Source organism: Anas platyrhynchos, chromosome 2, assembly GCF_047663525.1.
Source record: "Anas platyrhynchos isolate ZD024472 breed Pekin duck chromosome 2, IASCAAS_PekinDuck_T2T, whole genome shotgun sequence".
NCBI lineage: Eukaryota > Metazoa > Chordata > Aves > Anseriformes > Anatidae > Anas > Anas platyrhynchos.
The window spans coordinates 101,117,089-101,141,672 of record NC_092588.1 but is presented as its reverse complement, the minus strand read 5'-3'; the positions used below and the strand labels follow the sequence as shown (position 1 = coordinate 101,141,672).

Here is a 24,584-nt window from a genome sequence, read left to right as displayed (position 1 = left end):
AGGTCACAATGAGTTCTCCACGGAGCCTTCTCTTCTCCAGGCTGAACATCCCCAGGTCTCTCAGCCTTTCACCATAAGAGAGGTGTTCCAGCTCTCTGAGCATCGTTTTAGCCTTCCTCTGGATCCCTTCTCTGGCCTTCTGAGTAAGACACTCCAGAAATCTGAATGGTTATGGAAGTTGAGCCACGTTGTTACCTTAGTGATGGATTCCTTTGGGCCAGGGGTGAGGTAAATGAGAAAAAAGCTCTAGGAAGGTTTTCCTGCATGTGGTTAGCTTTTTATGGAATGAAATAAATCGTACTAGTTTCCATTGCTGTCAGCCTGTCACTTTTTGAATCACTTAATAATATAAAAAAAATGAGATCACTGTGCTCATTAATACTTTATGCTTGCTGTTTTTGAATGGTGTCTTTGCAGTATCATTGGTTGAAATACATTGACCAGTAGTGCTTACTGCAGATGTTGCATTACATTAAAAAAATAAACAAGCTGTTTTAATAGCCAGAGAAACCAGAAATGTGATAAAACTTTCCTTTTTGTTTATCTTACGTCATTAACGCTGCTTTTTATGTTGTGTTTTTAGCTCCACATGCTGGCGTCAGTCCAGCTGAATATTATCATCAGATGGCTCTGTTGGCAGGCCAGCGCAGCCCGTATGCAGACATCATTCCTTCAGCTGCCACTGCTGGAGCCGGTGCTCTTCACATGGAATATCTTCATGCCATGGATAGTAAGTGACATTTTCTAGAAATACAGTCCTGCGAAAGGAACCCCATTGTCATTCCTGGTCTGACCCAAAAGGTCTCCACGCAGATAAAGAAGTGGGAGTCAACACAAGTCTCTTCATGAGGCTGGAAGACCTAAGCATTGATTGCCAGATGTACAGAGGTTATATTGAGTCTGAAAGTGAACTATGAAAGAAAGTAGGGAGAGGAACAGGACTGCTCCTGAAAGTAGGTTATACATTTTATTTCCAGCAGGGCTTGAGTGCTTTTGAAAATGTCCTTTTCTATTCACAATCAGTAACTCACTTTCATCGTTAGGGTGAGTATTTCCCCTGATGAGCTCTCTGTTAATAAAAGGTTTATGTCTGTTTTTCCATTAGGAGAGCATGTTCCCCTCCTTTTTAGAGAATGGTAGGCATGCCTACAAGTTGTAGGCATAGGCATCACAGACTTTGATACTGCTTCTAAGGTGAAGCAGGTTGCTGAATTCTTAAGGATCCTGTCTTAGTTTTCCCTAGTATTAAGAACATTCTTTACCCACTTCAGCATCTTTCAGACCTTTAACATATCTCCCTTTCTCTGGCGAAGGAAGAAAAGAGAGCAGACCATTCCCAACTGTTCACTGTTGCTTCTTTTGATCAGCTTGAAAGGTAATGCAGAGTACTCCCCTCTAGTCAGAAGATGTTTGTATGCTTATTGAGATGAACGTTGTTTCTTCCAGAAGGGAGGTAAAAGGCGGTAACAAAAGACAAGCACTGTTGACTCTTGCTTGGTAGTACAGAGCAATGCAATAACACTAGACCGCCTTATTGTCCCACAGCTTTTTTAGATCTTTGTTATTATGTGGTTTCTTCTTACCCGTGTCCCACTGTTGGCTGCATGCCATAGCTGCTGATCCCCAGGAGCGTGGGAGTTGGGAGGTTCACTTCTGGAACAAGTGGGAATATAGGTAGCTACCCCTGCAAAACACACTCCTGGGAGTGTGAAATATTTGACTGCCCAGTGATCTTTACAAGAATCAGGCAAGACAGATCACTGTGGAACTGGGAAGGCAAACAATTTCCATTTTGTTACCTTGATAATGAAGGGTTTTTTAATTCAGTTTCTGTTATCAGTCTCATATCGCACTGGCAGTGTGCACAGGGATTTCACAGTAATGTAAAATACCTTGGATGCATTTGAGGAACATAATAAAACCAAACAAGGAGTATGAAACAGGAATTAATGTGCATGTTTCAGTGCTTGAAAGCTTATGAATTTGATACTTCCTAATTTGGATTTTGAGAGGGGTATGGAAAGATGAGGTACACTGTTTATACAATTAGTGCATATTAATAATAGCTTGCAGAACGGAAATTCTGTTGTGGTAGCAGTTCAGGTAATGTAAATCTTCTGCTGTGTTCCAGTTGCGAGGAAAAATCCCTAGCTTGTGTAAATGGATGTGACTTCATTGAAGTAAAGGGATATTTTGTACTTGCAATTTTTCAGTTCCTATTGGGAGAGTTTCCAAATGCACACAGATAGAAGTTCCTAACCATGTATTTAGCTGCAGACGTGATGGAATGTGCCTGTTCAGTCTATAGGAAGATGGATACCTAGGTGTATGATAGAAAACCTAAGAAAATCAGAAGGCACTGCAGCACTCATACCAATAATGGCATATGCACAAAGGACCTTCTTGTGCGAGTAGAGATTATATATGCTGTAATCTACATAGAATTACAGTTTTTGCATCCCAAGCATATTATCACTTCTTATTTAAGGGGAAGTGTATTGACCTTTGCCCGTAACTTCATCCCATTCATAAAATGTACCTAAACACTAGCTCTAATAAGGATGTTTGCTGTCACCAGCTTTAGCAGCTATGTATTTGAAATGTGCTCTTTAATTTATTTTGTGTTTGTTTTTAAAAATTAAAATCACACATTTGAGATTCATTATAGCGGCAACTTTTCAATTAGGGATTATTTCAGAGTTAAAGACAAAAAATGTGTAACAATATTATGCAAATGGGTTATTTTTAAACAGTAAATAGAGAATTAAAATAAGAACGAATCCTACTAAGGTCACTCAGCTCACCTTCTGTATTTGATGAGAATGTGTTTAGTCAGGCAATAGCTGCTTTTATCTAAATAGAGTATGAAGTTACCCTTTTACTTTGTAAAAACTAATTAAAACTATCTTAACTTGCATGGGTAAAGAGTAAATTAATTGTCATTAAATAAGAATCTGAATGTCCTATCATTCATCATGCTAAAGAAAACCCCTTTCTTCTTTGTCAGAATTTTACATTAGAAAAGAGAACAAAACAATTAGCAGGAAGCCAATATTAAGGCTTTTTTTTTTTTTAAAAAAAAAAAAACAAAACCAAAAAAAAGCAACACAATAAGAATGCCCATGTTTTTCATTTAATAGCTGAGTACAGTGATCAATGCAAAGCAATGTCATTTGTTTGCATCTTTCTTCTTAAGGGTTTATATAGTGATCTTAAAAGTGCTCTTTCACCTTTGCCCAGTCTCGTCAAAGGAAACAGAAGAGATTGGTAGTTTGCTTCATTATCTGCTATCAAATTCTGAGTGAGTTAACTCAAAGACTGCTGCTCATTTATTCCACACAGCAACCAATAGATACAAGCAAGACATTGTTCTTATTTTGTCAAGCAAGTCTGTCTCCTAACTGTGTGCTTATGCAGCACCTAGCACAGTAATCTGGCATCTTTACCCTGTCCTGTAATGTGAATAATAATGCCCACAGTTGTGGATGATATGAGCAAGAGGAGGGTTAATCAGAAACTTAAATGTTGCCCAAGGAGGAAGAAACTTCTTGAAGCTCTAAACTTCACCGCCCGTGAACGTTTTAGTATGTTGTGGGAGAGTAAGGCCAAATTCCTGTATGCTTGATTGGCATGTTTCCTCATCCTCTCACGTGTGGCATGAAAAGTGGACCAGAAAGTTCTTTGTTGTTTATAATGCTTGTCTGCCGCTTTGTCAGCCAAAATCCCTCACCAAGTCTTCCCATCATCTTGCTTGATCTTACGGGGTCAGATATGTTACCTTTAATTATAACATCAAAGTAACCAGGAGAGTAGCTGGAGAACTAGCTGTTGCTATTGACAGTAGCAACAACTGTAATTCATTATTGTGGCTGGAATGATATTGTATGCAAAACCTGTCTTTTAATCACTTACATAATTCTAAAAATCACGTGACTTTTGGGGTTGATGTCTGCATATTTCTTTTGGAGAATCAATTGTACTCTGCTTTTGAATTGTGTTTAGTGGAATAATGGAACCATAGAATAATTCAGGTTGGAAAAGATCTCTCAGATCATCTAGTCCAACATTTAAGGTTGGCAAGCACGTTCCCTGAAGTTTCTAGGTTCACCTCCAATCAGTATTAATATCCTCATTCTGATAAACTTCTGCCTGTGCTCACCCAGAATAGGAGATTTTCCCTTTTCAGAAGCCATTCAGCATTGGCCTCCCCCTTTTGACATTACAGACACTGATAGCAGCCCCGTTGATGTAACGAAGTAGGTTTACCTGAGGACCTATATGAGGAGCTTTGGATTTAGGCTTGCTTGATTCCTGATATTCAACTACATCTGGAGAATGAATGCAGAATAGAAAATACATTCATTTTCCACTTGCACTGACAAGTGTTAGAGCATTTTGGAAACAAAGACAAAATTCATGACAGACTTTCATGAAGTGAAAACAAAGTTTGCACATATTTGAGCAGAAACCAAAAGGAAAAGAAAGAAAAAAGAATGCTTTAACTAAAAACAAAACAAAACAACAAAAAAAAACCACCACACAACACCAAACTTCCATGTTCACAACTTTCAATAGAAACTAATGCCTTGGATGGGTTCAAAGAAATTTGATTTAAAGGGATGGAATAAAACAGGTTTGATGAAGTTTGATTTAGAGGGATGGAATAAATGATACATGTCTGAAGATTGCCTTATAAATGATTAAGTAATGCTAAAAACTTCAACTCAGAAATCAAATTCATGGGCAAATTTGCTGGATGGCATATTCCATTTTTGAAATTTATGATGGAGATAGATATCTGTTATTTTAGAATTGATCTCCACCCCAGGAATAAGATCTTTTCTTCTGACACCTGCTGGGTTTTCTGTTGGCACATTGTAGTCTTTACTATCTGCTACTGGCCTTTTTTTTACTATAATGTCTGCTCCAAAAGGGTGACATTCCTAAACAAATCTTCACTGTCAGCTTACATTTACATGCTTTGCCAAAGCTGATTTTTTTTCAGTGCTTGCACAGAGGTAAATGGATTTTTAGTGAATCACTAGTCCTGCATTTTTTGGTTTTAAAGCATTTTATAAAGAGTGCGGAATGTAATGCTTCAGTGGGAGAATACAGTGCGCAAACATCTCAAATTGCTAAATAAATATTGAAGTGTTTGTGTTTAAAATAAACGCCTGGGCAAGGCTGAAGAGTTTGTCTTAGTAGTCAGAGTAACTTACAAATTGTGATCTATTCCTTTTTATAGTAATAGACTGAGTAAGAATGATGTTATACTAAATGAATGGTTTAGCAAACATTCTGCAGGGTAATGAATGGACAGCTCATGCTGAAGACTTTTTAAGAATGTAAAATCTAATTAAACCATGGAATCTGAAAAAAAAAAAACAAAACAGTAATTCCATTTAATTGTATTTTCCGCGTTGAAAGTTGTGGCCTCCCCTGAAGTGAATCCCCTTCTCCCACTGTCAGATTCTGCAGAGCTCTTGCATGGCCTTGGCTGTGGTTCCTGCTGTGAAGCAGGAATGTCCTCCTGTGTGTAGGGGACTGCTCACCCTTGGAAAACTGGCCCCATCCCAGGTAGATGGAGGGTGCTGGCAAATATGCCCATCTAGGTGGGGCTAGAAATGGGCACTGCCTGGAGGAGAAGAGGAAGCCCCAAGCTGCTGGATGGTGTGGCTGAAGTCTGGGCTCTCTGCAGCCAATGCCCAGCACTTCTCTGGTAGCTGGAAAAGACCTCTCTCTTTGTCACTGCCCACAGATCTCATGCATCTCCCACAGTGCAGGGGACAGGCATGCCCTGGCACAGGGCCTGGAGTAGCCCTGTGATGAGGTGAGGGGTGGGCTGGCTGCTGGTAGCAGCTGGGAGGCAACGGGGAGGTTTCATGAGCATTGGGAGCAGCACTTAGAAGAGCCATGGCATGACTTAGACAAGGGGTGAAGCAGATGGGCTCAGTCCAGAAAATGCAGGAGGAGGACAGAAGTCATTGCGGTTTTTGAGGATCCATGGAGAGCATGAATTTCACTCCTGGGTGATCTGCTGAGGGTGACTGTGCTTCTCTCCAAGATTGTAAGAGCTTTCAACAGTTGTTGGTGATGCTTGCTCAGACCCCTCTGAGGTATGGGCTGGAGTACTGATGAGTTCAGCTGAGTGCTGCTGGCACAGAAAATAGTGGCTTATCAGAGAAGAAGCAAAACCCGGCTGTTGTCTCCTGCTTTTATTGCCTAGTCTAGCTTCAAATGAAAGATGTTCAGTTGTTAGTGTTCTTAGTAACTGCTCTGCTTTTTTGATCAAACCTATGCACCCCCTCTCTAGTTAGATTCAGTATCCATCAAGCCACATTTTGCAGGCTCCTAGCAACTTTCCCAAGTAAGTAGCAAACCCTTTGTAGTTGTATAGATTCAAAACTGCACGTCAGATCCATCATCACATTTGAAACTGCTCAAACAGTGACATCTGTAGAGCACAATGACTCTAGACTTAAATACAGCAATTTAATGAGGTCTTGTCCCCTTCTGAGTATGCCTGTTGCCTCCTTGCTGGCCTGATGAGGTCTGTGCTAGAGGGTTCGCATCAGTGTTCACATAACCACAAATGGTTCCTGTCATACACAACACACCATTGGGATAGTTGGTAATAGATGCTGCTGTGGTAATGGTGCTTGAACAACATCTCACTTCACTGGTCAGCCAGTGTCTGTCAGGTCTTGTCCCCTTTGCTTTCTGCTTAGCCAGGAACACCTGTACTTAAGCCACCCCCTTGTAAAACAGCGATAACAGAGTTTATTCACCTATAAAACACTCAAGTTGTATCCTCAGCTGAGGCAAATTACATTACCCCTACTGACTTCAGAGGAGTTGTTCTAATTTATGCTGGCTGAACAGTCAGCAGATGAGTAGTGGATGAAAGATATAAGTGCAAAGTATTGCTATTTTTGTCTTACCATAGCATGTATCTTTAGTTTCCTTATTAAATACATTGCAGCTTCTTATAGCTGCTGATCGGCATTGGGTTTTATTTTGGCACAAATAAAGCATTTCAGCCTTTGAAAGATATGGAGCACGGTACTAAGAAAATAGCAAGCAGATGCAGTACGATAGCAAGCTTGTAAGAAGGAGATAAAAAGGATTACATAAAGTGTAGTAGATTTAGGAAGAAATAAATGACTATGTCTAAGTTTAAAATGATGAATCAAGACTGGGGATATTCATTGAAAGGCTGAACACTATGGACTCTCATGCATAGAAGGAAAAACAATACAAAACAATGTATCAGCCAGATGCCAAAGAGAATTGACACCCACGTTGGCAGTTGAGGCAAAACTCAGCACATATTAGGAAAAGGACTACAGGCAGAGATCTGATCACACAAGCACAGCTGTAATAAAGTGGCAGCTTTTACTACCAGATAAAAATCTTGGATAGCATGTACAGAGGGAAGGGCAACCCACTCAGATGTGTAAGGAAAGTGTAATGGCAGACTGTAATCCAGCTGTGTCCTGGAAATTGGACTAATTGCAGTCCATTAGGCTGGTTAAAGTTAGGCACATAAATGTAAATAGCCCACTGAAAAGTTGTCCCGAGCACCAAGAGATGAGCAAGAATCAAGAAAAGCAGACCCATAATGGAGGCTTGTGGCCCATTGTTAATTACAAGCAAGTTACAGATGAAGTCAAGGAGTCTGGGAGAAGTAGCTGTAACACAGGCATTAAACCAAAGACCTGCATGACCCTGGCTGTCAGGATTGTTAGGACTCAGTCCTTTACTGCAGGTTAAAGGGATTAAAAAGGTAGAAGCTGCAGTACTGTTACAGGAAATAGTTCAATACACAGCAGGGAGGCTAATTCTCTCTTCAGTTTCAACTGAGATGGAAAATAATTAAATAAGGGGAAGAAATTTAAGGTGATCTATCTTCTGTCAGGACTGCAGATCATTGGTTGATGGTAAAGGTAAAATAGACCAGAAGAAGCAGAGATTTTCAAAGCAGCACAGAGAATTTAGAAATGTAGTACATATTTGTTTAAATGGTATCTGTATGGTTGCCTTCTCTTTACTGTTTTGAAAAGTTTAGTCTTTAGTTCTAAGGAAATCTGGCAATCTGTGGGCCCCTCTGCACCCCAGCACAAGAATATGGGATCCTGGACAAATTCAAATAAAGCCTACTGTTTATCAATCTAATGCCCTGAATGCCAATTTGACTTCTGTTGGTAGAGCTGGCCTTTACAGTGTTTTTTCAGTACTGATTTTTAGTTTTGCATCAAGTATCGCAGCACTACTGTCAACAAAGGAAATGCTGCCACTTCATTTCTACACTGTATTTTACAAGTTTAGCTTTGACTGTATGTATTAAATGATGCGGGTTTGGGTTTGCTGGTAGCCCAGATCTGAACCACTGTCTCATTGCTTGTGGTTGAATTAATGATGTGAATGTCTAAGAAGCCATCAGATTCATAAATCACCAGAAATGAGAGGGATAACTCATAAAAGTCTTTTCCTTTTGTTTAGCAATTTATCATTTTGCTTGCACATTAATAAACAGAGCTCCCCTGAGGTAAGCCACAGGAAGATAGATTTTTCATCCTAATTTTCCTCAATCGTAGCCAGTAGATCACGAGTGGAGAGAGTGGGCTTGTCACAGCATGTTGGTGTCTTGTGACTCCCTCTACCCATCACTGATAAAAAATAAATGCGATTAAGTACCCCGGTGGATAATTATTTGTGTTTACATAACAGGCGCCAGGTTTCCGAGTCCGAGATTGTCAGCTAGACCAAGCCGAAAGCGTACGTTGTCCATATCCCCCCTATCTGATCACAGCTTTGACCTTCAGACCATGATACGGACATCTCCAAATTCCTTGGTCACAATTCTCAATAATTCTCGTAGCAGTTCCTCAGCCAGTGGTTCTTATGGCCACTTATCTGCAAGTGCAATAAGGTAAGAACAGCATTTTCTATGTATATTGTGTATTCTTGTGTATGTCATACACACACACACAGGCACACACAAGTGTGAATGTACACTCACATCTTAAGTAGCCGTTCTGTTTTGTGTATACTTGTACTTTACAGTTTCTATACTGTATGTTCACTAGAGCTTAATTTAAAGTATAAAATACTTTTTTTCTTGCTCAGAAAGGTAACTACAAGGGACATTTTGGCATATTATTATCCAGTGTATGTGTGTGTCTACTCAGGAATCTGTATTCAGAAAAGTCCTAGGATAGGCTTGTGACTTAAGCCACTTGTGCTCTTCTGTTCATAGATATATCTGAGTGAAATGTTCATACATTACAATCATCAGACAGTAAAGCACAGACACACAGTGCTGTTCAATTAAAATGTTTCGCTAGAATTTCTTGATATCCATGATATCCATGCTCAAGTTTTTTCATATGTTAGTTTGTATATTGAAAGATTAGACTTTCTGTGGCTGAATTATCTTTTCTTTTTTTTTTTTTTTCCTACCAAGGAAGTGCTGTTATCATCCAGTATCATCAGAAATGCTGTGATTTTCACTTGGCCACTTCACTTGCATGTGCAAAAAAAGAGCCAAAAATGCTTGTTCTGAAGGCAGATCAGAGTAGAGGCAGGGAGAAACTGTACTGTTTAGGGAGAAAGGAAAGGGAAGCAAACAGCACAGGGAGATGGAACAAAAGCCGGAGTGCCAGAAAAAGGGAGTGGAAGAAAATGAAAAGCAGCATAAAAATGGAGATGCAACTGCAGAACATTCTTGTACGTGTGACACTGCTATATCTTAACTGAGAAAAGTTCCTTTGGTATTCAAAAAATAAAAAAATAAAAGTCCCCCACCTCTCCAAAGTCTCAGAAAATATTGGTTTTGCATTTGTGGCACTCGAACAAAGAGTGCTGCTGGTCCCTGGCTTAAAAGCAACCTCCACCTTCAATTTGCATTGAGGGAAAGGAGCAAGTCCCCACAGCAATTTCTTGAGGTCTAAAAAAAAACATTTTTTGGCAAGGCTCAAACATGCCTTTCCAGCAAAAATGACACACTTAAAACTTCAAAAAGTGGCTATGGGAATTTGCACTGTTGGAGAAAATGGGGCATGCAACTGGTGTGTTGGAAACCATGAGCCTGCCAAACTTTGAAAGTGACAGCACTGTAAATATTTGGTATTAGCATAAGTGCTGTCATGTTTTTTTTTTAAGCACTTCTTTTAAATAGTCATGTTCCATAGCTCTGATGTACTTGAATAGCTGTGTAGTATTTCACAGGTATGATATCATAGCTCTGCAATACAACTCTACAATCTTTGTAACCACAGCCCCAATTACCAAGCTCCCTAATGTGGAATATGATTTATATCAGTAGCTGGCAGCAGTTTTGGACCACATCTGTTAAATATATCTACTGTATGGAGGTGTACTATCCCCACTGTCGTTAAGATGGGATGGCACTTCAATTACTAACCTCCTTTTCCATTGCTTGTAACTTTGATTAAGCAAATAGTGCATGAAAGTTGGCATACTCTCTATGCTGGAGTAAGTCTTCCCTCCTTTTACTCTTCCCCCACAGATGGAAATGATTGCTCTATGTTTTTGACACATCAGATCACAGACATAAGGGCCATACCTGCCAAGCCAGAGTCAGATGAATAGTTTTGCTGAAGGCAGTTGTAGAACTTATGTGCAGAGACTGAGTAAGGAAGGGTGCACCCACTGGTACAATGGGTCTTATGAACTGGTGTCACTGGGGACAAGGCTTGTGCAACTGAGCCTGTGGTTGGCTGAAACTTTCAGCACTCCCTGGTTATACTTTCCAGGCATGCATAATACAAAATTTCACACAATTTTGAATTAATAATTTATTTTTTTTTTAACGAGAGTATGTTAATCATGAAAAGTTGTAAACATATCACTCCATTCTTTCCCTCTTTGAAAGGAGGGAAAGGGAGAGAGAGCTAGCTCTTTTCCCAGCATTGAAACTCACCTCTGTTGATGCCTTTTAACTTCTCTCATGTAAACCTGTCTGCAAAAGAGTTACGCTAAAATAAACAGTGACATAAGGTATTCAACCCAGGCCACATTTCATTGCTTTAATAAATTCCAAGACTAAATAACAACAGAGCTATCAGTAAAACTTCATTTATTGCAGTTCACTGTCTTGTAAATAATGCATTCAGCACAAGAACTGCTGTACTGAATCAAATCATAGGTTCATCCTGTTTAATATCCTGTCTGCAGCAGTGATCAAAATGTAGAAAAAAACTTTTCCTAGTGTAAAATCCCAGCTTCTGGAAACTTGCAGGTAAATCTCGTAGGAGTTACAGCAAGAAAAGGGTATAGTTCAGCTCTGAACACGGAATTCCAAGATAGGAAGGATTTGGATTTTAGGCAATGTCAGTATTGTTAACTTTATTTAACATTACACAGTCCTTCTAGATCTTGTTTCCAATTACTTTTAACTGAGCCCAAATAATTTACGCTTGGCAGCATTTTTTCATGGCAGATGACTATCTAAAGCTGAGTATTTAAAAAAAAAAAGAAACACACACAAAAAACACACACAGAAAAATTCTTAATTTCTCAGAATGACGTTAGGGGAAACCAGACTTTCCTGTACATAGTAAAAGAGCTCTTGCTAGCATTTCTCTGAGAAGCTAAAATTTGTGAGGAAAGTCACCTAGATGCTATAGATACAGTCTTTGCTGTTCCTGAGAGCTTGTCCCATTCAGCCAGTGATAAGCCTTTAAGAGATTTCAATTAGCATGTGTTAAATAGATGTTTACTAAGAATTCAGCGTGTTTCAGCCCAGGGCCCACAGAAAGGAAGGAGGACTTTTCCCTGCAGCTGCAGCTCCTGTTAATCTGCTGCTACCTCCTTGGGAAGCTTGTGGAGGCAAAGCTGTCTGCCCAACCATAACAGCCTTCCTTCCTTGAATGTGAAAAAGAAAGCAGTCTTCAGAGGAAACAGGTGCCAGACCAGGAACTGTCAAGGCTAAGCACACTGAGACAAAATGCTTCCAATAGCTCAAAGAAAGATTACACTAGACGAGAGAAAAAGCTGCAAAATAAGGCATGCAGAAGCCAGTCATTAACGAGAATGAAGGTACTGCCCCCTTGTGATTGTGCATTGATACCATCTTTAATTTTAGGGTTGCACGGTGTTTTTTCACAGGATCTCTGCCTACTTCAGTGCACCAGCTGAGCCACCTCCCTGGATCAGTCAGAGCTGCGGGACTCTCCCTCAGCTGCCTCAGGCAGCTGTAGAAGAGAAGGGAGCATCTTAACCGGGTTATATGCTGCATGGAGAGTGGGCTCTACTCTTGCAACAAAATCCTAGCGTGACACAGGGCAAACTGAACTAGTCAGAAATGACCACCAGGGTCATGTCATACAGTTTCTTTTCTGGAGGCTGAAACTTTGCAAAATTTAATTTTGCAAAGAAGCTGAGTGCTCACAGCCATGGCTTGAAGCTACTGACAGCTATTTTGAAAATTTCATGTGCTGTGTCATGTTAATTAACCCAGGAGATCAGGCCTCCATGTCTGAAATTGGGCAACCGCATTGAGTGGCACTTCTTACCTTAGTCTGTCTTTGATTCATGTGCCTGTGCAAATCGAGTCCTTCCCCTTCACCTCAGAGGGAGGCTGAAAGCATTAATGTTTTGTGAAGTACTTAGATTCTGCGGTGATGAGCACAGTAGAGAAGCTCAGGAGGGTATCAGTAATTATGTATTCACAGAAGGTTTAAATACAGTGGAAAGAAGGCCCATGGGCAATACCCTGGGCAAGGAGAAGAAAAATATCAGTGTTTTTCAATGAAGAATATTGTGCATCTTGTGCCTGAACGAGGTAAGCATCCTGAAGGGGGAAAAAAAGGCGCATGGTCACGTAATTAAAGACCGATGAGTGAGAACAAGAGGGTACGGGCAGGTTAGTTCTGGTATGTTTGATTTTGTAGGCTCAATGCTTTTCCAATCTATTTTTGCAGAGATGCTACTTGTATTAAGAAAGTATCTCCAGGACCTGATTGGTATTTTCATTGGCTAAAAAAAAAAAGGTGCATCCTTTGGCTAAATGATTACATCCTGTGTTTCACACAGCTTTTCAGCCTAGGACCCTCTGTATGAGCACTGTGGGATGTTGAGGGTGAAGCCAAATAAAAGGAGACATTTTGGGCTGTGGTTTTACAGAGACCAGCACGAGAGGCCTCTGGTCCTTGACATGGGTACTACTGCAGCTTGAATAATAAATAATAATAGTTTAGCACAATCCAGATAGGGCTCGACTTGGCGGGCGCTTTGTCATTGTCAGCTGGCAGCATAATGCTGTATCCTGACTACTGGCTGAGTACTTGAAAAGAAGATGTCGCTCCTGCTGACAGCTAATAGTGGATCTCCTTTAGCACACCAGGTAGAGCTTCTACTTTGTGCATTTGAAAACACCTGGTTTAGGTCTCAGCTGGGAAAGATTATGCAGAAAGTAGGCGTATGAAACAGCATCAAATGAGGATAATCCTTCATTTGACATTTACTCATTTGGTTACCTGCCTCAGTCCTGCAGTGCAGCACCCCTGCTATTAATCTTTTGTCAGGATGTACTTACATGTTATATCTGCTACCTGTGACAATTATTAGACTTTGCACTTCACTAGCACTTCTTTTTTGAGAGGCAGCATGGCCTTGCGTGATTATAGCTGGGGTAATCACTTCCCATAATATTAAGAGTACCAATTCAAAACCTTTACAAAAGATTAGCTGGTCTTTAATAAACACAGGAGGTTGGGACTTCATGTTCTGTATGATCTGAAATTCAGAACCTCTGTTATTCTTCCAGTCCCTTAACAGCCCTACAATACCAAATCTACAATTCTCAGAAAATGGGCCAAACTCCCTGTCAGCTACAAACTGTTTAAGTCAGGAGCAGTTCCACCTACTAGAAGAGATTTTCTTATGGTTTATGCAGATATAACTGAGAATACACCACGGCCATCTCATAACATGCTAAAAATCAGTTTCTTATGAGCACAGGAACCCTTTGGGATTTCCTCCAAGGTCTGAAAGAAACTGAAAAAGCACAGCAACACTTTTTTTTTTTTTTTTTCTCCTGGACTCTGCCCCTGCATCCCTGATGTTGTGAGAACAGGAAGGAGAGATTAACACAGTGTGGTTAATTATAGCCAGATACTGGTTGTTCTGGCTCCAATCACTTTGATCTGAAGCTGGACACGAGAGGAATGGCGTTGATGCATTTGCCAAGAGCACTAGAAAGAGAGAGCCAGGTTTGTAGGGAAAGCTTAGGTAGCAGTGGATTAGTATCACCGAGGAAGACACAAGACTGTTTCTGCAAGCAGGTATTGGATTATCAATGATTTCCTCATCTCATAGAAGCTTCTTGTGTGGAGCATTTGTGGTAGAGTACCCGTAATGAGTTAGTACCCTCCTCTCTGAGCTGCTTTACAGCTAGAGACGAGTGACCACGTATTAATTTCTACAGTTGCTCTTTGCAAACACAAAGAGAAAAGTGAAGAGAAACATAGAACCAGACTTAAGACGTATTGAAAGTATATATATATATATATATATATATATATATATATGTATATTATTTATTTATTTTTTTTGCATAAGAAAGTAAAAGTAACTCCAGAAGGGAGCCCAAAAATTCTGACTATGCACTGTATAAAAAAAAGCAAAGAGTATCGTATTATTGGCTGTAAATTATCCAATTTTTGAATTTAACAGAATGTCTTGTAATTATAAGACAGGGAGTCCTCATGTTCTCAGTCTTCACTCTTTTTTCAATATTTTGTACATTCTTATTATGTTTCCTTTTATTCATCTCCTTTCTGAGGCAAATGATTGTTTTGAGTCTGCTCTTTGGAGAGCTCTGGCATTGTCATTTCTGCCGGTACTCTCTGAAACAGTCTCCCTCTACTACATGCAATAATATTACAGAAAAGGATCAGCAATATAAACGTACTATGGTTTTCTGTATTCTGTATCCCATTCTGCTTGCCTTAATGTGTTTTTTACGCAGTTTCATGTTGAGAGAATCTTCATTCCTCTTTTGAATTCTGCACTGGCCTTCGTGAGTTAGCTCAGTTGGCTTACAGACAGTGTATCAATAGTTCAGACTTACCCCTTCAATATCAATATACATCTGGCTGTCGGTGTTGCCCATTCATCTAGCGTACTTGACTCTAAAGATACTTCTTAGTTTTTCACCATACTGCTCAAAATAATTTTGTCAGAGGCAGCTTTTGTTTTTTCATTGCTTACATCCTCTGCCAGATTGTTGACAATTACACTGAAAACAAAAAATGCCATATGAGAATTCATATCTAACTTTTAGTAAAAAAAAAAAAAAAAAAAAAAAGCTTAATTCTTATCTTTGATTTCACTTTTAGATTTTAAGTTCTAAGTATGTGTTTTGAGTATTTATTAAATGTGTGTAAAAGGGCACAATCAGATGCTGCTTAACAAAGTGAATCTTATAATGGACATGTTTAGAGCAGAATGGGTAGAACAGATATATTTGGCAATGTTTTGCAAGAAGCTTTGTTTGATAGGATGTACCAGATAGAAAATTGTGTTATTTCTGTTGGAATTAAAGGTGGTTTGCCATTTTGTTATCACTCTTATTGGGGTCTAAGTGAGACACAAAACTGATTTGAGTGAAAGCATTTCTTGCATCAAAAGGTCTCTTGATAATAGCATGTCGTATGTTGTAAATGAAGGCATAGTTGCAGTTCAGATGGAGTCAAATTCAGACCAGGTGTAACCCCACCAAAACTGTCTCTATTGTAACTAGGCACATGTCACATATGGGCAGCACAGGGCTTTATTCTCTGTGGTCTTGAACCATGTATAGTTAATCTACAGAAAAGAATGTAACGCTCTATCATGCCATAATAGCTTCATTTTATACCCTCTTTCAAGAAGTTTGAATGGCAAGGAAGTGCCACAAAGTGAATAGAAATGAAATTCTTCAGTGTTACGGAAAGTTGCATCTAATTCAGGCCCTGTTGAAATGGAATTCTGCAGCTGGCCTCCTGTAGAAAGCACAGACAGAATGCAGGATGGAGACGTTCAGGGAGATTGTTCTGGAGATCACCTGCATCTTGCATTGGGAAGTGGTAGGTGATTTTCACCACACATAAACACAGTATGGCAAGATCTCTGCCTTCAGAAAGCACATAATGTAAGAAGTCAAGCAAAATAAAGAAATACAGAATATACAGGTGCATGCTGCGTACACATTTAAATGTACAGATAAACATATATACAAGTGTGATTACATATTTACGTACATGTGCCTGTAGATGCGTATACCACAGATCCTGTAATTAAAAGGCATTTTGAAGCAACTTGCTCCAGATCAATTTGGTGTTACTAGAGTTTAAATCTTTAGACAAGGCACTGGATCCAATGCAGTATTAATTACAGGAAAGTTCTGTATGTAAGAAAACTGTGCTGGGGTTTAACACAGAGCTCACTTAATTTTCAGACCCTAAAAACAAGAATTAATTAGCACTTTCCATGTAATTAATGATACCAGCTTCAGAAACAAAAAAATGCTTAGCCATGAATTTAATTTAAAATGATGTTTACCAGAAATGTCATGGGTTTGCACGGAACAAACACAGATGAATTGTGCAAGATACTTTTAATACAAAGCCCATTTAGGATGCTAAGGATTCCTAGACAGGAATATCACAGTTAGGAGGACAAAACTGTCAATTCTGTCTGAGCATATAAGGTTAATCAGGTTCTGTTGCTCTCCGAAACTATTCCATTTTACTCTGGCATCTGGCAATGTATTCATGAAGAAAAAATTCACCTAGCCGAGCAGATAAAACAGAATAGATAATATGGTAAGCTGAAGAGAAAGTACAAACCACAGAGTCTGTTAATTTTAAACTGGTAATGGAAAAGTGAGAAAAGAGGCAACGATGCATGCGAGTTAAATACAATTGTAAAATGATGACTATTATCTGACAGAAGCTGAAAAAGTAGTATAATATATACTGTGCTTTATTAGATACAGGATACATCTCTACAAATTCAGTTAGATGACTTGTCTCTAAGTTAGTGATTTTTAATAAAATATGTCAATATTACAAATGCAGGGGGATATTCGTGAAACCTAGTCACTTCTGAAAAATGTGTTCAGTGCATTTCAAGTTTCATACCTGCCTTTAGGATCATGCCACATATCTGGTTTCATGGTCACAGCTTTATTTTGTTTTCCTCTGTACTTCAGTGATAGGCCATAAAACCAACTGATTAATCATCTGCATTGTCTACTCAAACATCAGTGCTGCCATTTAGAAAGCAGAGAGAAAAGAACAGAATTGAAAGTAAATTCTGTTTTCTGTAAATTCTGTAATTCTTTCTTAGTTATAAAAATGTTGTGCATATTGGAGGCAAAATGCTTCACACAGAGGTGCATTTTTAAAGTCTCCCATCCTGGTTTTGGTTTCCATTCGGTTTCCATTTTACGTCTAGGATATTTCAAGCAGGAAGAATTTCACAAATCTTTTCAAGGCTATGTGGTTCCTGAGTGCGTTGTCACTCCTGTGACCTGAACAATTTGTCAATATAAAGTCTTGCGGGTTGTTTCCATCAGGAGGAGAAGTAGATGACAGGGTTGGAAATTTCTTTTTATTTGCTCCCGTTTGTTTACAGAGAAGGTACATGTGTTCCTGTTCCTGCAAACCTCAAACTTCAGGAGGTGGTTTTCTTACATGATGTTCCTGGCTTCTTCTCATCCAGTTCCTGTCCAAGGAGAACTCATCTTCTGTACCTCTTTTGGGGTCAGGGAATGAGTCTGTCCGGCTAACCATCTACAGCTTTCCACATCTGACTGTGCAGTGTTCCTGGCCGCACATTGCAGATAATGCGTAGTTCCATCAAAAGAGATGCATAAACTTCAGTGTCTGAAGTCAGCTTATACAGATCTGCTTAGCACCCATGGTTCATCTCCAGCCACTCTTTACTTACATCCCATGCTTTGGGCAGTGGCTCATGCAAGTCAGTTTACTGTGGGATGAATGAAGCTACTTACATTAGTCCTTTTAAAAAAAGAGTCTTTGCGCATGTGAAAGCCATCACATTAATGTAATTATGATTTGTATTATGACTTAGTTCAACAACAATTTCTGTGTCTGTAGGGCCTAGGTTTTAGGACAGCACTTCAGGACTCTCTAATGTTGGTCTAATTTCAGCAGTGCTTAAGAGTTATTAGGGATGCTTTCCTGAAAAGTAGCTTGTTACATTTGTTTTATGGGAAGGGTGCTTGTTTGCCCCTCAAGAACATTCATAAGCAATAAAGAAGGACTTTAGGAATACAAATTAAAAACTAAAGGTGAATTCCTGACCTGCAGAGGTTAAAAATTCAGTGAGTCCAGGTGCTCATGCAACATTTATTGGTGGGTTACTGCACCCTGGTTTCTTAGTTTCACTTACAGTGGGCTTCATACAACTCTTAAGGGAGAGTAAGACAAAATAGTCACATTTTTACCTACTTGAGCATAAGCTAGAAGAAGCCATGACGATACCTGATGAAGGTAAGCTAATACCTGATGATCAGCTTTATTCAATATGAAGTCAATCCCCTTAACAAATTACCTCTCTCTTTGTGAACTGAGATCCTTTTAGGAGTGGCTTGGATCATTTGGTTTTCTTTGTGTCAGTAGCTGATGGCAAGAGGAAATGATAGAGGCTACAGAGTACGCTGAGAGCTCCAAGGCTTCTCTGCCAGGAAGGTCCCATGTACCCCCTTGCAGAGCAGTAAGCTCCTTCCCCCGTGAAGTGAGCACTTGTGTTGCACTCGTGTCTTGCAGAGCTGTGTGTGTTCCATGTTGTTTGTGAGGATAGGAAAGCCATCACGACACGGGGAAACTTTCGTGATACAATGCAACTATACTCAGAGTTTTTACAAGATTAGGATCTCTCCCGCAGAGGAGATCCTTTTGCGTCAGCCTGTCCACTTAGGCACACCTATGCAATGTATAGGAAAGAAGGAATTTTTCGTGACTTTGAATTCACAGCTGTTTTGCGGTAAATTCTGCAGCTGTGACCAGAAACTGGACGACCTTGTTAGTAGGACAGCCACAAAGTAGCCACAAAGTTTGGTTTTGATTATAACGTCTGTTTTTCTTCTTCTTGAAGTCAGTTCCTTAAAATTTGATGTGCTCATGTAATTGCAATGTAGTTCACTGCCCTGCTTTACCTCCGGTGAAGGGAGTTTGAGACGTTGCAGAGGAGAAGAGAAAGAGAGAGACAGACTGACAGACAGACACGGAAGCCCACAGTATGGAAAAATAAATGACATCACTGATGGGCTATTCTGTCATTAAATATGAGTTATTGAATATTTAAGTAGAAGTATTACACATTTTTTTTCTAACCCTTACCCCCCATAAAACTCAACAACTAAAAAAATAACCTTCATGTAGTTTACTAGTGGTCTTACAAACATTCATCTTTTCCTTATCTTCCTCTCCTCCTTTGTTAAAAAAAAAAAAGTCTGTAACAGAATTACAAATCAGAATCTCTCTAGTGGTATAGATTTTCTTTCTTAAGTAGATGGAAGAAACAGATTCATAATTCACTTACATTTCTGTGAATCCAAGATGTTTCGGAAATGACTGTTGTTTTGGAAATTGTGAAAGATCGGGGCAGCCATTTTGCACTCTTTTGGCATCTGGCCTTGAAAGTGTTGAGCACCCCACATCTGAACTGCAGCCCCTTGAAGGTATCTTCAAAGAAGCATGAAGCAAACTGAGGTCTCTGAAGTCACTCATCACTTTTTCAAAAAATGGTTGTGGTTTTCACTAGATGTGGTATCGTATCTCTCAAAATCACTACTTGCAGGCCTTGTTTACCACCTCTGAGTATGAACTTTAGGCAGTCACTGAGTGACAGCGTTGCCATATAGCTGCAAATCTAAGCAAACATGGCTAGAAGGGCTGGTGAAGGCCTGATGGTGCCACGGCCCGTCCTTCCTGTTGATTCTGGTCTCCTGACCAGAAAACAGCATGGGGCCATCAAGACAGCACACGGCTGTCGGTCAAGGCTGAGGGATCTCCAAGAGGTCTCAGGGGAGTCTGGGCTACAAAGATGCTATATGTACCTTGTATTCAAGAGTTATTGGACAAAGTGCTTTAAAAACTTTGGGAAGGAGAGGAGAAATCCAGGTCTCCCTTCCCAACAGAGTGCTCTGTGCCAGCAGTGTTTAAGTTTTGGTTTCTTTTTCTTCTTTTTGGCTCACAATATGAACTTTATTGTCGAGCAGCCTGAATGGTTTCTGAAAGGCAGAGAAAGACCTGACGCCTTCTGTTCCTTAAGATCTTTCTGATCTTTTTAGATCAGAAAAATTGGCCAAGTTGCTCAATGACAGCATCTCGCCTAAGGGTGACATTAAACTGAGGCAGGTCATTTTGCCTTATGAAGAGCTCTCCAGAACCAGTTGGAGAGAATTATTTGAAGGCAGCTGTCTGAGATATTTAGGAAATACCCTGGTGCCTGAACTGTTATCACCATTTCCAAGTACTCTTCCTCAGACGTTCTGGCTAGTTGCTACCCTATTTGTCTGCTCCCTCGTGATCTCCTTTTTGTTTCAGTCTGAGGGGTGTGAAGTTTGGAAAGAATGTAAAGTAAGTTACGAGGCTCCATAGGAAAATCCTAGTACCTCAGTCTCAGCCCTGTGCTGTTGGGTACTGGGCAAAAGAAAGATACTAAAGAAATAAGGATTCTTCCTCCTTTCCTCAGCACATCTGTGCATGTGTTTCTCAGTGCATCTGCTGCTGGTGTCATTGTTTTCCAGTAAGAGCCCCTAGCTAAGATAATGTCTGGACAAAAGTCAGAAATGCCTGGCTTAGCATCCTTCTGGAGGCTCCATGTGGTGTTAGAGAAGATGTAAAGAAAAAGGGCATCTCTGTGGGGTAAAATGTATCCTTTTGATGGAAGCCATGTGTATTTATGTACAAAGGAATAACAAATATACTTACTTAACTTTTAAGCTCTTGCACTGTACTGCTGCAAGGCATGTCACTGCAGGCCAGTGAGACTGTCTTCTATATTTGTTAAAGTGGAGCTGCTCTCGTCTTTTAGTTAAAAAGATGTTTTGCCATTGGAGGCATCATCTCTTTTTGTATTGCTCTCTGTGGGGTAGAGAATGCAAAGCAGGAATAACTGACTAAAAATACACTGTTGGCACAGCAGTCGTTCCCCATCTTTGGAGGGACAGAGGCAAGAATATTGCCAAACTCCAGTAAATATATATGAGGTGCATTAAGTGCAAATTGTGTGCACACATCTTGGGGCTCCTACAGTATTTTCTCCTTCTCAGGGCCAAAGGTTCCTCTTCACCATCCAACTTCCTGAGTCCTTATCACTGGCACCGTAACAACCCCCTACTGAGCTAAAAATAAATTCGTATCACAGCGGTACCTCCTGCCCCTCCTGAACTGTTTGGGAGTGATCTCCTGTGCTCTGGATAGGTTAAATGGATAGGTTCCTGGAGAAGAGGAGGCTGAGGGATAGGTTCCTGGAGAAGAGGAGGCTGAGGGGAGACCTCATCGCAGTCTACAACTTCCTCGTAAGGGGGTGTCGAGAGGCAGGAGACCTTTTCTCCATTAACACCAGCGACAGGACCCGCGGGAACGGGGTTAAGCTGAGGCAGGGGAAGTTTAGGCTTGACATCAGGAGGAAGTTCTTCACAGAGAGAGTGGTTGCACACTGGAACAGGCTCCCCAGGGAAGTGGTCACTGCACCGAGCCTGACTGAATTTAAGAACAGATTGGACTGTGCGCTTAGTCACATGGTCTGAACTTTTGGGTAGACCTGTGCGGTGTCAAGAGTTGGACTTGATGATCCTTAAGGGTCCCTTCCAACTCAGGATATTCTATTCTATGATTCTATGAAAAATTAATGTTAGGTGCAGGTGCTCATGTATCTGTATTCACAGAGCTGATAGGCAGGATCTACGCTCAAGGCAGTCATGTCTTGTGGATGAATCCTAAATTTGTCTTTTTACTGTGTAGGATTTGGAGAATATTGGCGAGCTTGTGAACTGGGACTTGCAAAGCTAGGTATTGCTGTGCATGTTTAAACACCTAGAAAGCAAATAATAATAATAATAATAATAATACTGTGTTTCTAAGGGTGGTACATACTTGGAGCTCCAAATGAAATGAGACCACTTATTTTTTCTTTTAAACTGATTCAGCTAAGGAGTGAAAATGTCCTAGGTACTAACTGCTCACAAAGAAATAAAATACTTCATCCAAATTGTTTGCACGTTGTATTTGTTGATCTCAGGATTCGATAGCATCTTCAGGATGGTGCCGTCTACTGTTTAAAGTACACAAGATTAACTCACAGTGTATGTAGCAGGATAGAGGTAGGGATATAGTAAAGAGGCATCGTTTCAGCCTCATGTATGACATTGTAATTGTATGTTTTTTAATGAACAGACCAGGGTAGTTACACTTAGTAATGTTTGTTACTAAAAAGGAAAATGGGTGTTAAATCATTGTGTTCTTTGATGAATGGCTTGTACACTGAAGAATAAATTGAACAAACTGGCATAGAGCTCAGTGAACATGAAATCAGCTATTAGAAGAAAGCTGTGAACAAATTCTGAGCCTGATATGCATCTTTTGATTAATGTCCTATCAATCATCCATAGTGGCTACCTTAGCTAAGTCGTGCTGTAATCATTCATGGTTGCTTACAGGAACACTAGCAGGGACTATAGAGCTGCAATAACTGAATATTATTACTGATTTCTCCCTAACTCTTGCTGTGAACAATTACTGTTTTCACTCCGTTTCTGCCTCCCTTTATTAAAAAGAATACAATGCAAAATGAAAAGAGAGTTCCTCAAAGACCAGTAAAATTCTCCCAGGGTATTCTTAATGATATTCTGTCCTAAATGGGCAAACTATTGTAATGCACAGTTCTCACCAGGAATAATAGTAATGTAATCACATTGAAGCTGTCTCTTTATGGATTGGAGTCAAACAGACAAAATGTATAGTCAGATTAATGAACACAGAATTTCTGTAGAAGTATTACTTAAAATGGTTGAAATGATTTCAGCTCTTTTTGTATCACAATATTTTCATTTAATACACTTAACAGTAACAGCAATTAAGACTTGAGACTGTAAATTTGGATTAAATCCACGCTTTTGACATTAGAAGAAGCCTTGATTATTAAAAGGTATTACGCCTGCACCTCTTTCTTTTAAGACTTGATGTTTTAAATTTGTAGGGGTCTTTTGAACTGATCTTTTTTAAAGAAAAAAAAATCAATTAATACCCTGTTTATTCCTTTTTTTTTTTTTTCTATGGTTATAAGTTATTGGAAAATATTTACAGGAGAATCTCATATTTCTGTGGGTGAAGATTTAGCTCTGTACCATTTATTTTTTAAGTATGACACGAAGAATGCTTTGGCAGTACCCACAAAATAGTTCCTTAGATGGCAGTGTAATTTCCTCCAAAGTCACTGTAGTCTGGGAAATACAGTGAAGTAATGAAGTGATGACAGGTATTAACATGCATAATGGGCTTTAATAGACATTTAATGTTGTTTAACTGGAAGAAGAAGAAGTGCTTTCCCATTGGAATATTTCTACATTGAAACTCATTGATCACCAATTTCAGAGGGGAAAGGTTAATCCATCAGTTTCTGTAACCAAACGGCGCTGATGGAAATTCTTTAGGTGACATTCTGGATGAACTGAGCTTTCCATCTTTGCAAACAAAAGAGTGATATGACAAGTACGGTGTTCAGAACACATTTAACCAATTGATTTTCTCTCCTCTTGTAATAAGATCTAGAGACATATGAAAGAGCGTAGCATGAGCCAAGATTAAAGGAACTGCTTCATACAGGCGAACATAGGGGAACTGCATTATCAATAAAAGTACTATAAAGCATGTAGGCACCCATTCTTTTTCTTTATATAAAGTTTGTTATTGCAATAAATAGCTGTTATTGAACTGCTTGCCTTTTATTTCAGTTTTTCTGAATTTTATTTTACTCAGCTTTCTGTGGTTTTGTGGTAAATGTTAGGAAAAGATGTTATGTTTTGTTATGGTATCATTTTTGTGCTCACTAGTAAATCCAGACCAACTCTGGGTTTAAGAGCTGGATTTATCAGTCTTTGGGGCACAAGGAAAGACATGAGGGGAGGGAGGGACCTGACTTCAATTAATGTAAAACATCAAATATTTTTAAGGTTTTAATCTGTACAGTTCCATACAGTAATGACCCTCATCATTTTCCTTCCTTTTCCCTCCTTTTTCTCCCAAATTCAGCCCTGCTCTGAGTTTCACATACCCTCCTACACCAGTATCCCTCCAGCAAATGCATCAGCAAATTATAAGTCGTCAGCAAACCCTGGGTTCAGCCTTTGGACACAGCCCTCCTCTCATCCATCCTGCTCCAACTTTTCCTACCCAGAGACCTATCCCCGGCATCCCCAGTGTCCTGAACCCTGTCCAGGTCAGCTCTGGGCCTTCTGAGTCCACACAGGTGAGAGACAACAAAAGAAACCTTTGCACCCCAATAATTTAAAAATGAAAAAAATGAATCAAATCACGTTGTCT

General features: G+C 39.7%; 1 protein-coding gene across 4 annotated transcripts in view; it reads left to right on the top strand.

The window, feature by feature from the left end:
* Nucleotides 1-24,584, top strand: part of GLI3 (GLI family zinc finger 3) — a 217,507-nt gene that overhangs the window by 147,718 nt on the left and 45,205 nt on the right. For all 4 annotated transcript variants that reach the window (XM_005014945.6, XM_027451340.3, XM_027451339.3 and 1 more), the window contains 3 exons: nt 584-730; nt 8,731-8,932; nt 24,294-24,510. In XM_005014945.6, coding sequence (XP_005015002.1) covers nt 584-730; nt 8,731-8,932; nt 24,294-24,510 — 566 coding nt within the window. The remainder of the gene's footprint in view (nt 1-583; nt 731-8,730; nt 8,933-24,293; nt 24,511-24,584) is intronic.